The following is a 13,194-nucleotide window of genomic DNA, read 5'->3' as shown; positions in this document are numbered from 1 at the left end:
CCGAGTAATTAAAAATCATGAGCCAGGCCCCAGAAGAATCATGAGATTGGCTTGAAAATTGTGAGACTTTAAAAAATAATAATTAGGGACTTATTGCTATTTCTATCCAAGGGACATAGGTGGCCCCCCACCACCATAGTATGTGAGCATCTCACAAGCTAAAATGTTTTGTCCTCACAACACTGGTGGCCATGCTAACATCCCCATTACAGTTGGGGAACTAAGGCACAGAGACTCAGTGACTTGCCCGAGGTCACATAGCCACCTTATGGTGGAGGAGGAAATTAAACCTGGGTCTCAAGTCCCAGGCTAGTGCTTTAACCACTAGACCATCCTGCCTCCTATTCAGCCTTTCCTCCTTCTGAGCCTGTAGGGTGCACTTGGGTCATATTTGTAGGCTTAACTCCACAACCATGTGAGACAGAAACTTTGGGTTCTTTATAGGGCTGTCAATTAATCGCAGTTAACTCATGCCATTAACTCAAAAAAATTAATTGTGATTTAAGAAATTAATCGCAATTCATAGCAGTTTTAATTGCACTGTGAAACAAGAGACTACCAATTGAAATTTATTAAATATTGTGGATGTTTTTCTACATTTTCATATATATCTTGTATTCTGTGTTGTAATTGAAATCAAAGTGTATATTTTGATTACAAATATTTGCACTGTAAAATGATAAACAGAAGAAATAGTATTTTTCAATTCACCTCATACAAGTACTGTAGTGCAATCTCTTTGTCCTGAAAGTGAAACTTACGAATGTAGATTTTTTTTGTCACATAACTGCACTCAAAAACAAAACAATGTAAAACTTCAGAGCCTACAAGTCTACTCAGTCCTACTTCTTGTTCAGCCAATCGCTAAGACAAACAAGTTTGTTTACATTTACAGAAGCTAATGCTGCCCTTTTCTTATTTACTATGTCACCAGAAAGTGAGAACAGGCATTTGCATGGCACTTTTGTAGCCAGCATTGCAAGGTATGTATGTGCCAGATATGCTAAACATTCGTATGCCCCTTCATGCTTTGGCCACCATTCCAGAGGACATGCTTCCATGCTGATGACACTTGTTAAAAAATAATGCGTTAATTCAATTTGTGACTGAACCCCTTGGGGGAGAATTATATGTCCCCTGCTCTGTTTTACCCAGATTTTGCCATATATTTTATGCTATAACAGTCTTGGATGATGACGCAGTACATGTTGTTCATTTTAAGAACACTTTCACTGCAGATTTCACAAAATGTAAAAAAGTTAACAGTGTGCGATTTCTAAAGATAGCTACAGCACTCGACCCAAGATTTAAGAATCTGAAGTGCCTTCCAAAATCTGAGAGGGACAAAGTGTGGAGCATGCTTTCAGAAGTCTTAAAAGAGCAACAGAACCCGACGCAGAAACCTGACACAGAAACTACAGAACCCGAACCACCAAAAAAGAAAATCAACCTGCTGCTGGTGGCATCTGACTCAGATAACGAAAATAAACATGCATTGTTCTGTACTGCTTTGGATGGGTTTTGAGCAGAACCCATCATCAACATGGACGTATATCCCCTAGAACGGTGGTTGAAGCATACGCATCTGGCACGTAAATATCTTGCGACACCGGCTACAACAGTGCCATGAGAACACTTGTTCTCACTTTCAGGTGACACTGTAAACAAGAAGCAGACAGCGTTATCTCCTGCAAATGTAAACAAACTTGTTTTTCTGAGGAATAGGCTGAACAAGAAGTAGGACTGAGTGGACTTGCAAGCTCTAAAATTTTACTGTTTTATTTTTGAATGCAGTATTTTTGTACATAATTCTATATTTGTAAGTTAAACTTTCACGATAAAGAAATTGCATTACAGTACTTGTATTAGGTGAATTGAAAAATACTATTTCTTTTGTCTTTTTAGAGTGCAAACACTTGTAATCAAAAATTAATATCAAGTGAGCACTGTACACTTTGTATTCTGTGTTGTAATTGAAATCAATATATTTTAAAATGTAGAAAACATCCAAAAATATTTATTGTTTAACAGTGTGATTAATCGTGCAATTTATCAATATTAATTTTTTTAGTCGTGCGATTAATCATGATTAATTTTTTTAATCACTTGACAGCCGTAGTTCTTTATAATTGGGATGATTTAATTGGGGATTGGTCCTGCTTTGAGCAGGGGGTTGGACTAGATGACCTCCTGAGGTCCCTTCCAACCCTGATATTCTATGTTTCTATGATTCTATGATAATGAAATCTGGGGCCTGAGCTTTAAGAAAATACCAAATAACATGAGACTTATGACAAAATCATGAGAGCTGGCAACATTGAAACAGAATACACTGAAACCTAGGGAGAAGGGTTTAAATTTGAGCTAAATGTTATGGTTTGCAACCATCTTCAATCAGTCCTAAGGTTTTGTAAGACACATCATTGCTAGATTATTGATGATGTTGTTTGTGTCGAGGTAGTGCCCAAAGACCCAGGTCAGAATCAGGATCCAGTTGTTTCGGTTCTCTGTGAACACATAGGAAGACCTGGTCCCTGGCCTGAAAAGGTTCTAATCTTAGGCCCGAATCCTGCAGTCTGATCTGCCTGGGCAAACCGTTTGCCAGCTTTCATGATTTTGTCATAAGTCTCATGTTATTTGGTATTTCCCCGCTGAGTGGAATAAAAATGTCCACCAGCGCAGATCCAGTTGCAGAATTGGGGCCTAATTTAAGAGGCGATATGACGAGACATATCAAATAACAAGAAGGAAAGAACAAAAGTAACAGCAATGAGAGCACATTGCTACATAGTTAGAACTAGCTCATGTGCAGATCTTGAGGGTTCCGAGTCATTCAATTAATTATTTTAACTCATGCCTACTTAGTGAATTTCACAGCGCTTGCCTCCTTTGTTTTCATCTCTGTCAATTGTTAATGACTGCCTATTCCTTTATATGCTACCTCTCCTTGATTCCTGTTTTCTGCTTCTCTGCCTGTTTTCCCTTAATCTTTTGCCTATTCAAGATGAAATTCTGCCATCAGCTATGTTTCCTCAGCACCCACTGAAGTCAATGGGAATTGCCATACATTTACTTTCATCTCTAGTGGCATCACAGCAAACTTACCATTCATACCAACCCATCTGAGCCAGTTTTTCCTGGATGTGGACTGGGTATTCAGAGAAAGTGCTGACCGTTGCCTGCAAAGACAGCATGGCCTACAATTGGGGAAAGAAATAGAGGGAGTGGGGTTCAATGAATTGCACTGTTCAGATATACTAGCACGGAGTTTGTGGGAGAAGGCGAAGAGCAATGGTGAGTGTGATTGTTCTCCTGGGAGTCAACAGGGAACTGACGTGTGCAAACAGATGCAGTTTTGCCTGTGTGAACCAACATTTCATGAAAGTTTGATCCTGCAAGGGGCACTCAGAGGGAGTCAAGAGTATTCAGCTCCTCATGGGAGGTGCTCAGCACTTCAGAAGATCAGGCCTTAAAGAGGAGAAATTACAAGGCTTTAAGGCACAGAAAGTAATCTGGCCATCACTAGCGCTAGTTCAGAGACCAAGTGGGAGGCGGGCTACAGCTATTTAGAGTTTGTGGGGGCTGGTGCAGACTTGGTGGAGGTGAGGGCAGCCTATAACCAGTGGGGCCTGGGAACATTCCAGCCTTGCTTCCTCCTGCCTATGATCTAAACTCTCCCTCTTACGCTTCACGCCACCTTCACCCTGCCCAGGGACACCCCTTGCGCTGAGGCTGCTTCAAAGCCAGTGTAGAACTGGCAACCCTAACTCTAAACCTGGCATGGAGGCCCCCTGTTCCAGGGTTATTCCTCAGGAGATGCTTCTGTCTGACCTACAGTCCCCTTCCCCCAGCCTAGTTGTCAGAAAGAGGGATACAGGACAATGATGCCCCTTAGAGCCAATTCCTACAAGGTGTTGAACAGCTCCTGTGTGGTCCAAGGAAGCTTCATTTCCATGAGAGGGATGAAAAGCCTTCTGCCAATGGCTGTGGATATTACTGGACTCACAATCCTATTTACGGTACTTACAACCATTATTAAAGCAAAACAAAAACACGGTATTTTATAGTCAGTCGTAAATGCTATACTTTACAGTGATGTTAATACAGTGTTGTGGACCATGAGTATCCAATGCTTTAGAATCTTTTATATTGGAAGAAGGCATGAAAACAAAAAATGACCATTTTAAGGTTTCAGTAACAGTAATATAATTTTTTGTTCACAAATTCTGACTTTTCATATTTCATCTCTGGATTTTGATATACGTATATGCACAGTGCTACATGTCTGCCTGCATTTCTTTTAATATCAGAGGGAATAGTAATAAGAGACATAAAGCCATGATTGTGGTTGTTAAGAAGCGTGGCCAACCTTTTCAAACATGACTAGTGATTTGCGGTGTGTCAGTCTTTGGATAACCAACTTGAAACCTGAAAATGGGCCTAAATTTTTAGAGGACAGGTGCTCTCTGCTTTCTGAAAATCCAAGCCTCTCTATGGGATCTCAAGCTGGGCTTCCAAAAATTGAGGCAATTAAAATCATTAGTCATATTTGGAAATCTTGGCCTAGATCAATAGTTCTCAATCTTTTCCATACCAAGATCTTCTTTTCTATACTGAGATAACTAACCCCCTTCCTAGGACCCCTGCTACCATCTACTCAGCCTCTCTCTGACACTCCTTCCCATTTGGCAATAAAGGTAGTATAGAGTGGTCATGTCCTCTGGGCTGAGACCCCATGGACTACACCATGCAAAGTGCTAAAGTCAGTGGAAGTTGAGGATGCCAAACGTGTCCTTAATAGCAGCCAGCACCTTGGGGGGTGAGGCCCAAAGGCCAATGAATGTTAATGAAAGTTTCACCTTCCACAATGCCCCGCTTCTCAGGGGTTAGCGCTAAAATCCAAAGATATTCTTCACAAGAGTGCAGGGGCTAGCACAATGTCTTGGCCAAATTCCAACTTAATTAGTTGTAGTCTATCATCTTATATCCCCACTGCTATCAGGCACTGCCTCCTGATCTGCAGTTCTGACAAGGCGGGGAAATACCTGAGCCTGGGGGGTCATCTGACCCAGGCTCTGCTCCAGGATAGGCTGCTGCCACATGCCTGAAGGCTGAGTCACTGCAGGCTCCCTGGGAAGAATTAGTTCAACTGGATTGTTGCTGCATGCCTGAGTGGAGACTCACTGCAGCTCTGCTGGAAGGGCAGCTGAGTGAGCAGGTCTGGTACAGCTGTGGGTTTGCCTCACAACTGCAACTGATCTTATTAGCCAGGGTGGGACATGAGGCCATAGATAGCCCCACAGGTAGACAGGTGCACACTACTATATTGTTTAGAGATTTAAATACTAGAAATAAAACCTGGGTGTGCGCTTGCTTGAAAATAAGCAGTCAGTTAAGGAGGAATTAAAAAGAAAAGAACAAGTCAGGTCAAAAGGAAATGTGACAGATGGTAGGGCAAAAATTACACCCTTTTGTGTTTCCCTTATTGAGTTTAGAAGATCTCTGTAGACTATGCTGGAGAGGGAAGTCTCCAAATCTCAGAAGAGAACTGGTTTCCTGGAGACTGTATATGGCAGACATCAGAGTCCTTTATGGCAAGTGCAACTCAGAAGTATCCTGTAGTGTAATAGTTATCACACCCCATAGTTTAAAGGCTACCCCATACTGTACTGTGGCTTGTTTTCAACTTTTTATTCTGTGAACACATTTAGGTTCATGAAGGGAGCTGCATTCTGAAAACAACTCCATTTACACCCAGGCATGTCTGCCAGCCTGACAGTTCAATAGTGGTGCCTCATGAATACTGTGCTTCATGAATAAAAACTGGGTGAGAATAGCCTTGTTTGAGCACAAATCTCTGATTGCCTCCAAACAAATGGAAAGCTTGAAGTTAAATATACAGTAAAGTGAGTTATTTCCAAACATCCATAGCTCTGTGTTTGATCTGAACGGAATAAGTCTGCCTGAGACAGCTGCTTCTAGTCTACTCTCTGCCAACGATATTTTCAATCTCTCTCTCTCTTTTTATTTGCAGGGTTTTCACCAAATCATAGCCCCTCAGAGATGAACCAACCCAAAACTGGGGAGAAATTCAAAGCCAGAATCAGTGCCTTGAGCCAAGTGGTATAAACTGAAGTAACTCCACAGAAGTCAACAGAGCTATGCCAATTTACAACATCTGTGTAAGCAGAGTCAGGATGAGCTCCACCCTGACATCTGGTGATGAGTTGTGGCAAGTTGTGGAAAAGAACTTCAGGGGCTGATCTCATTTACATAGACACACCCACCCTGCCTAGCATGAGCCCATAGCTGCCCAAATGGTCACTTTGGCTGCTGTGGGATCCCCAGTTTCTCTGTTATTGGGGCAGGAAGAATAAATTGTTATTATCCTGATTATGTGAATCAAGGACAGTGGATCTGTACTTGGCCTTTTGTTATGCTGGAGGGACTCGCCATCAATGAAGTAGCACTCGCTAGGCAAGGGGCATGGGTTCCAAAACTCAGTGAGTGGAGAGAGGCTGGGGATAGGTATTAATGGCTGGTGGTATGGGTTCCCCTGGTGAGGGCCTTACATGCTAATTGCACTTCTTCCTCTCTCCACTATGGAATATCAGAGCTAATTTTGATTCTATTAGCAGTCTAATTAAAGGCTGCTGAGCTGAATTCACTTTGGGCAAATGGTGCACCAGCACTGAGGCTCCCCTACTACAAGCTGAAATCACAAAACAGCTAAACTTACTAAGAGCTGAAATCACTGAGTGTTGTGTTAAGTAGTGGGGGAGCCTGAAGATATATTGCGGAGCAGTTGGTGGGACAGCTAGAGTGGCTCATGGGACGGAGAGCAGAGCAGTTCACAGGGATGGCTGGAGCAGCTCATGGGGGAGGCTGGCAGAGTGGAGTGATTCGTGGGATGGCTGGTGAAGCAGAGCGGAGCCCCATGGAGAGGTGGGGCAATAGGCTGCGGACCATGCAAGGTGCCCCTTAACCTCCCCCCCATCTCCACCCAGGTTGGGAGGAAAAACTCTGCAGATACACTTTTGAACTCTGGGGCTGCACTGACCAGGGACGGAGACTTTTGGGTTGTCGGACTTTTGGGACTTTGGGTTGCTGGACTCAAGAACCAAAGGGAAAGAACATGCCCCAGTTTGCTTGGGGTGGGTTTTTTGCTCATAGGTTGTGTTATGAATCCTGTTGGTGGTGTTTCCCCAACATAATGCCACATTGTTTCTCTCTGTTATTAAAAGGCTTTTGCTACACTCAGACTCTGTGCTTGCGAGAGAGGAAGTATTGCCTCTTAGAGGCGCCCAGCAGGGGTGGTATATATTTGTCCCAGGTCACTGGGTGGGGGCTTGAGCTGGTTTTGCATTGTGTTATTGGAATGGAACCCCTAGATACTGAACCCGGCCCTTTTTGCTGCCAACTCTGATGGGCAGAAGGGTTACATCTGAAGAACTGACTCTTTATGTTTTGGCCTGGATCCATACACCCCCGGTACTTTAGGAAATTTAGGATCCATATTGATACTTGGAAGCACGGGGCCCACATCACTTTCATCAACAACTCAGCTTTCTCAAACCTTACCAGCTTGATGCCTTCTGAGGTTCGGTTTTCTGGTGGTTCTGAGAGGATGGCCTGAGCCTCATGGCTGATAGTTGTCTGAGAGAAGAGAGGGGGAAGAGCAAGCCCCAGTCACTTAGTTACAGGCACTGATCACCCTGTGCAATCCATTGTGTTTGGGAGACCAATGAGGTACATAATTTAAGTTTACATATATGTGAGCGAGGTCAGAAATCAGCCCTCATGCTTTAAGGCATGAGCTGGTTGCTTCTTAGGGCTGAGAAGGGAATTTTCTTCTTATGATAAAGCATAGCACCGGTGGCCTGGTGCAGCATATTTACCTGTTAATAGGGTGGGGTGTGGAATGTGCCTTCCTCAGAAGCATCAGGTATTGGTCACTAATCAAAGTTAAGTATCAGTCTAAGGCTGGGATTTTCAAAGATACCTACAGGAGTTAGGTGCTCTGTTCTTAATGGAATTTTGGTGCCTAACTCTCCAAGGTTCTTTGAAAAATCTCAACCTCAAAGGGTAGCAATTCTGCCGGGAAGAATGAATCCCATCCCAATGGCAGTTAATGGAACTACTCCATGTTTAAAGTTAAGCATATGCTTATATGCTTTGCTGAATCAGGGCCTGCATGAATGGCCACTATCCACCCACTGAGAGTGGCTGGTAGCAACATTTGGTACACATTAGTGAGGTCAGTGTAATGTACTACTTTTTTCTGCAGGTCACCTTTAATTTTCAGAGGCTTTACACTGAGCAGAATAAAGGGTTTTCAGAAGCAGAATTATCATCTAGTCAAGGTAGTTTGGAAGACTCATTCTACAAAAAGAACAGGAGTACTTGTGGCACCTTAGAGACTAACAAATTTATTTGAGCATAAGTCTCTAAGGTGCCACAAGTACTCCTGTTCTTTTTGCGGATACAGACTAACACGGCTGCTACTCTGAAACCACTCATTCTACAGTTATTCTTCAATCTCTAGGGTTTTGGGGGTTTATTTTCAGAATGGAGCACAGACTCGACTAAATCCCACAAATTCGAAGAGTTTTCCCAACGGCTCCCCAAGCCTTTGTCACTCCTGGAAATTATAATGCTCACAAAGCTGTGCTTCTAACACCATTGATTTTATGAGTGCGTCCCTTAAATGTATTGTTTTAAGACCTGTTCCTCTAGAGACCTCTGCATGTGAATCACTTGAGTAGTTCTATTGAACTGTTTGCATAGCAGGAACTGCTCACATCAGCAAAATGACTCACGTGTACAAGTCTTTGCAGGATCAGGCCTTTCAAATGCAAGCTCCAATTATCCACCCCTTATTTACACATGGGTTGCATACAGTACCTCTACTTTAGCTTTAAAATAAGAACAGTCAAAAAGGAGGTTTTCAGTCTCTGTCCTGGATCCAGTGAACTGTAGCTGAGAAAAGGATAACAGTTCAGCTCTAGATTCTGCATAGTCCCTGCAATTAAAACAGCAGCAACATAAACACCCATACAAAATTATCTGCATGAAACATAAATGAACATTCTAGTAATCTCAAAACCTTGCTTTAAAGCTTGTATTCAGCAACATCCAAAGAAAGGGGTAACCTTATTCACTGTCCCCTCCTCATTACACAAATAATTGACATTTAGCATAGGATATAGCCCTTCCTTGTCAATTAATGTTAGCTTTAATCTGTACAGACATGGCTGAGAAAATGCTAAATCCCAAAATAGAGACTTCCAGATTTACTGGAAGGAAAAAAGCAAGAAAGCAAGATTTAACTAAACAAACAGAAGGTTCTGAATGTGTCTGTGAATAGCATGAAGTTTTTAATATAGAACTGGTAGCGTTTGCCTGAAAACTACACTGTGATAGCATATGATGATTCTGCTGGGAAGAGTTATGTGAGTTTTGATCATTCAGGGGTGCAGCTGGCTTGTCACCCCACTGGGGTAATGAGGGAGATGGAAGTAGCGTTGGGCAGAGAGAGCTAGGATTTGGGATAAGGGATCTGAGAAATGAAACTTGGGCCAAATTTTTGAAAATTGAGTGCCTAAAGTTAGGCCCCCAAGTCCATATTTAATCAGAAGGGTCTAAAATTTCCCATCAAAAGGTTTTTTCAGCTGGAAGTTTGGTTTTCAATTAAACGAACATCTTTGTGGAAAGTGTCTGCTTTCCTCAAAAAATCTCACACATTGTGCAGGTCTATATCTGTTCCTACTGTGTCTTTTGCTCCTTACACAACAAAAACAATGGGAATTCCATATGATTCTATGGAACAGGACCGGCTCTAGGCACGAGCAAAGCAAGCACGTGCTTCGGGTGGCACAATTCCAGGGGCTGCATTCCAGCCATCCTTTCTTTTTTTTTTGGCTTGAGCAGTTGGGGTGGCAAATTTTTTGCTTGGGGCGGCAAAAATTCTAGAGCCAGCCCTGAATGGAAAGAAACCACTTGGGCACATCTGGGTCTCAGATAACTGTATTTACTAAGTATACCCAAATGTGCCAGGCCTAGCTATGTACAAACTGCTGCTCTGACTGATTTCTGGTGGCTTCTAAGATAAAAACATGATGAGCCCCACTACAGGGTTCGCAAACTATTTAAAGGTTTCAGAGTAGCAGCCGTGTTAGTCTGTATTCGCAAAAAGAAAAGGAGGACTTGTGGCACCTTAGAGACTGACCAATTTATTTGAGCATAAGCTTTCATGAGCTACAGCTCACTTCATGGGATGCATTCAGTGGAAAATACAGTGTGGAGATTTATATACATAGAGAACATGAAACAATGGGTGTTACCATACACACTGTAACCAGAGTGATCACTTAAGGTGAGCTATTACCAGCAGGAGAGTGGGGGGAGAACAACCTTTTGTAGTGATAATCAAGGTGGGCCATTTCCAGCAGTTGAAAAGAACGTCAGAGGAACAGTTGTTTTTTTTTTGGGGGGGGGGGGAATAAACATGGGGAAATAGTTTTACTTTGTGTAATGACCCATCCACTCCCAGTCTCTATTCAAGCCTAAGTTAACTGTATCCAGTTTGCAAATTAATTCCAATTCAGCAGTCTCTTGTTGGAGTTTGTTTTTGAAGTTTTTTTGTTGAAGTATTGCCACTTTTAGGTCTGTAATCGAGTGACCAGAGAGATTGAAGTGTTCTCCAACTGGTTTTTGAATGTTATAATTCTTGATGTCTGATTTGTGTCCATTTATTCTTTTACGTAGAGACTGTCCAGTTTGCCCAATGTACATGGCAGAGGGGCATTGCTGGCACATGATGGCATATATCATATTGGTAGATGTGCAGGTGAACGCGCTTCTGATAGTGTGGCTGATGTGATTAGGCCCTATGATGGTGTCCCCTGAAAACAGACTCCAACGAGAGACTGCTGAATTGGAATTAATTTGCAAACTGGATACAATTAACTTAGGTTTGAATAGAGACTGGGAGTGGATGGGTCATTACACAAAGTAAAACTATTTCCCCATGTTTATCTCCCCCCCCCCCGCCACCCCCCACTGTTCCTCAGACGTTCTTGTCAACTGCTGGAAATGGCCCACCTTGATTATCACTACAAAAGGTTCCCCCCCGGCCCTCCTGCCGATAATAGCTCACCTTAAGTGATCACTCTGGTTACAGTGTGTATGGTAACACCCATTGTTTCATGTTCTCTATGTATATAAATCTCCCCACTGTATTTTCCACTGAATGCATCCGATCAAGTGAGCTGTAGCTCACGAAAGCTTATGCTCAAATAAATTGGTCAGTCTCTAAGGTGCCACAAGTCCTCCTTTTTCTTTTTGCAGATACAGACTAACACGGCTGCTACTCTGAAAACTGTCATTAGTGTGAATGAAGGTCTTTGTGGCTATTTAAAAAACTACTCTGTAACCTTAAAAACCTTTAAGAACTCTGCTGGTGATAGAATGGTACTTTAAAAGGTGATACCAGTAGAAAACTTTTTCCCCATCTGGTTAGATCCTTCTTCAGGAAAATTAGATTTTGAGTCCACTGATCCTGGACTCTCTAGTCTTTCAGTGCTTAGAGTCCTTGGAGAGCTTTCATATTTAGCTTTTCCAGTTAGCTTTTTCTTTGGATTAATACTGGCTCTGACTAGCACAAGATCTCAGTAGAGTTTAGCAAGTAATCTCTCCAGACTCAGTCAAAAAGAATTGAACAGGGTAATCCTAAAAAACTTTCTTCTGAACTTTTGTAGGTGATAAGGAGAGAGAGAGGAATAGTTCTATAAATGTGTATGTGTGGGTAGATACATGATAGTTAGAAAGAGAGAGCAAACATGATGATATTGTATAAACTTTATTGTGTATAAACTTATGAATAGTATTATTTGTATTGTCATAATACCTGGAAGTCCCAGTCAGGGACTGGTGCATCCCCACACTTAATGAAAAGATGGCCACTGCCCAAAAGAGTAATACAGTCTGACAATTTGTGAGGTACGCAGTCATCCCAAACTCATGTCTATAAAACCTATATGTAATGATGTAATAAATACAATTAAAGCTATAGGCAGCTGGGTGAAAAATTATAAACATGTTATTGTTGAAGCTGACTGAAATTTGGAATATCCATTCTGTGGGAAATTCCAACATTGCAACATTTGTTTTCATTGCAAATTGGAATGAAAAACTGAAATTTCACATTTTTCGCAGAAATTCCAAAAAATTTCTATTCAGCAATGTTAAAATGTTTTATTTCAACATTTGTGATCGAAATGAAACATTTTCACATTCCTGAAATCAACATGTTTCATTTTGGCTCCTTGAGCTGCACTGAAATGCTTTGTTCTGACTCAGTTCAATAGCAAACTGCATTTTCCCATAATTGCCCAGTGCTTTATGGGAGCTGTAGTTCAGGAACCTGATGCCCCCATTCTCTCCTAAGGGACTGGCTCCCTGGCTGGTCTACATCTCCCAAAAGGCAATGTGTTGATAGGGAAATGCAGTTTAATGTTTTTTTTAACCGATTCAAAACTAAACATTTCAGGTCAGTTCAACAAAATACCATATTCTGATTCAGGTCAAACTAGCCAGAAATGCGGTATTTCATGCTGATTTTTGTAGAGGAAAATCAAAATGTTTGGAAAATTTCTTTTTTTGTGGAAATGCCGTTTTCCATCAGAAAATCATTCCAATGGAAAATTCCCAACCATCTCTAGTCATTGCAAATTCTGAACCACATATGAATGTAACCTTGATTCACCTATTTTTATGCTCGCTTTTCACAAGCATCCCTGAGAGCAATGATTAATTCATATTGTTGTGATGGACGGTGTTAATGGCCGCATCATAAACCTCATTAAAGCTGATCAGTGTGCTAACCACCCTTTTTTCTGGCTAAATGGAAGGGGTAATTAAGTCCCTTTATGGAGTGAGGTAGCTAGAGACAACAGAAACTACTGTCCAAGGCAACTGGCTGCATGGCAAAGTCTCTGAACAAGTCTAAACTGTTTGTCTGAGAGATTTCCCTGGGACTTATGACAAACACACGGGCTAGAGGATTATTTGGCAAAGGGTGGGTGTGGGAGAGGGAAGGACGGAAAGGCTGAGAACTGAAAGAATACTACTCTTGCCATCCGCAGGAGGGTTGACCTGAGAGGCAACAAAGAGACAGAACTCCTTGGACACATG

At 42.0% G+C, this 13,194-nt stretch overlaps 1 protein-coding gene across 1 annotated transcript in view; it reads right to left on the bottom strand.

Annotated features, from left to right (window-relative positions):
• LOC141981079 (cyclic nucleotide-binding domain-containing protein 2-like) overlaps positions 1-13,194 on the bottom strand; it is a 125,109-nt gene that overhangs the window by 87,880 nt on the left and 24,035 nt on the right. The window contains exons 5-7 of the mRNA XM_074942883.1: positions 8,905-9,022; positions 7,582-7,656; positions 3,106-3,197 (exon numbers count right to left, since the gene is read on the bottom strand). Of these exons, the coding sequence (XP_074798984.1) occupies positions 3,106-3,197; positions 7,582-7,656; positions 8,905-9,022 (285 nt within the window). The remainder of the gene's footprint in view (positions 1-3,105; positions 3,198-7,581; positions 7,657-8,904; positions 9,023-13,194) is intronic.

This window comes from Natator depressus, chromosome 1, assembly GCF_965152275.1.
Source record: "Natator depressus isolate rNatDep1 chromosome 1, rNatDep2.hap1, whole genome shotgun sequence".
In the NCBI taxonomy this organism is placed as follows: Eukaryota; Metazoa; Chordata; order Testudines; family Cheloniidae; genus Natator; species Natator depressus.
The sequence above is the reverse complement of the archived record's forward strand: the minus strand, read 5'-3'. Positions and strand labels throughout refer to the sequence as shown.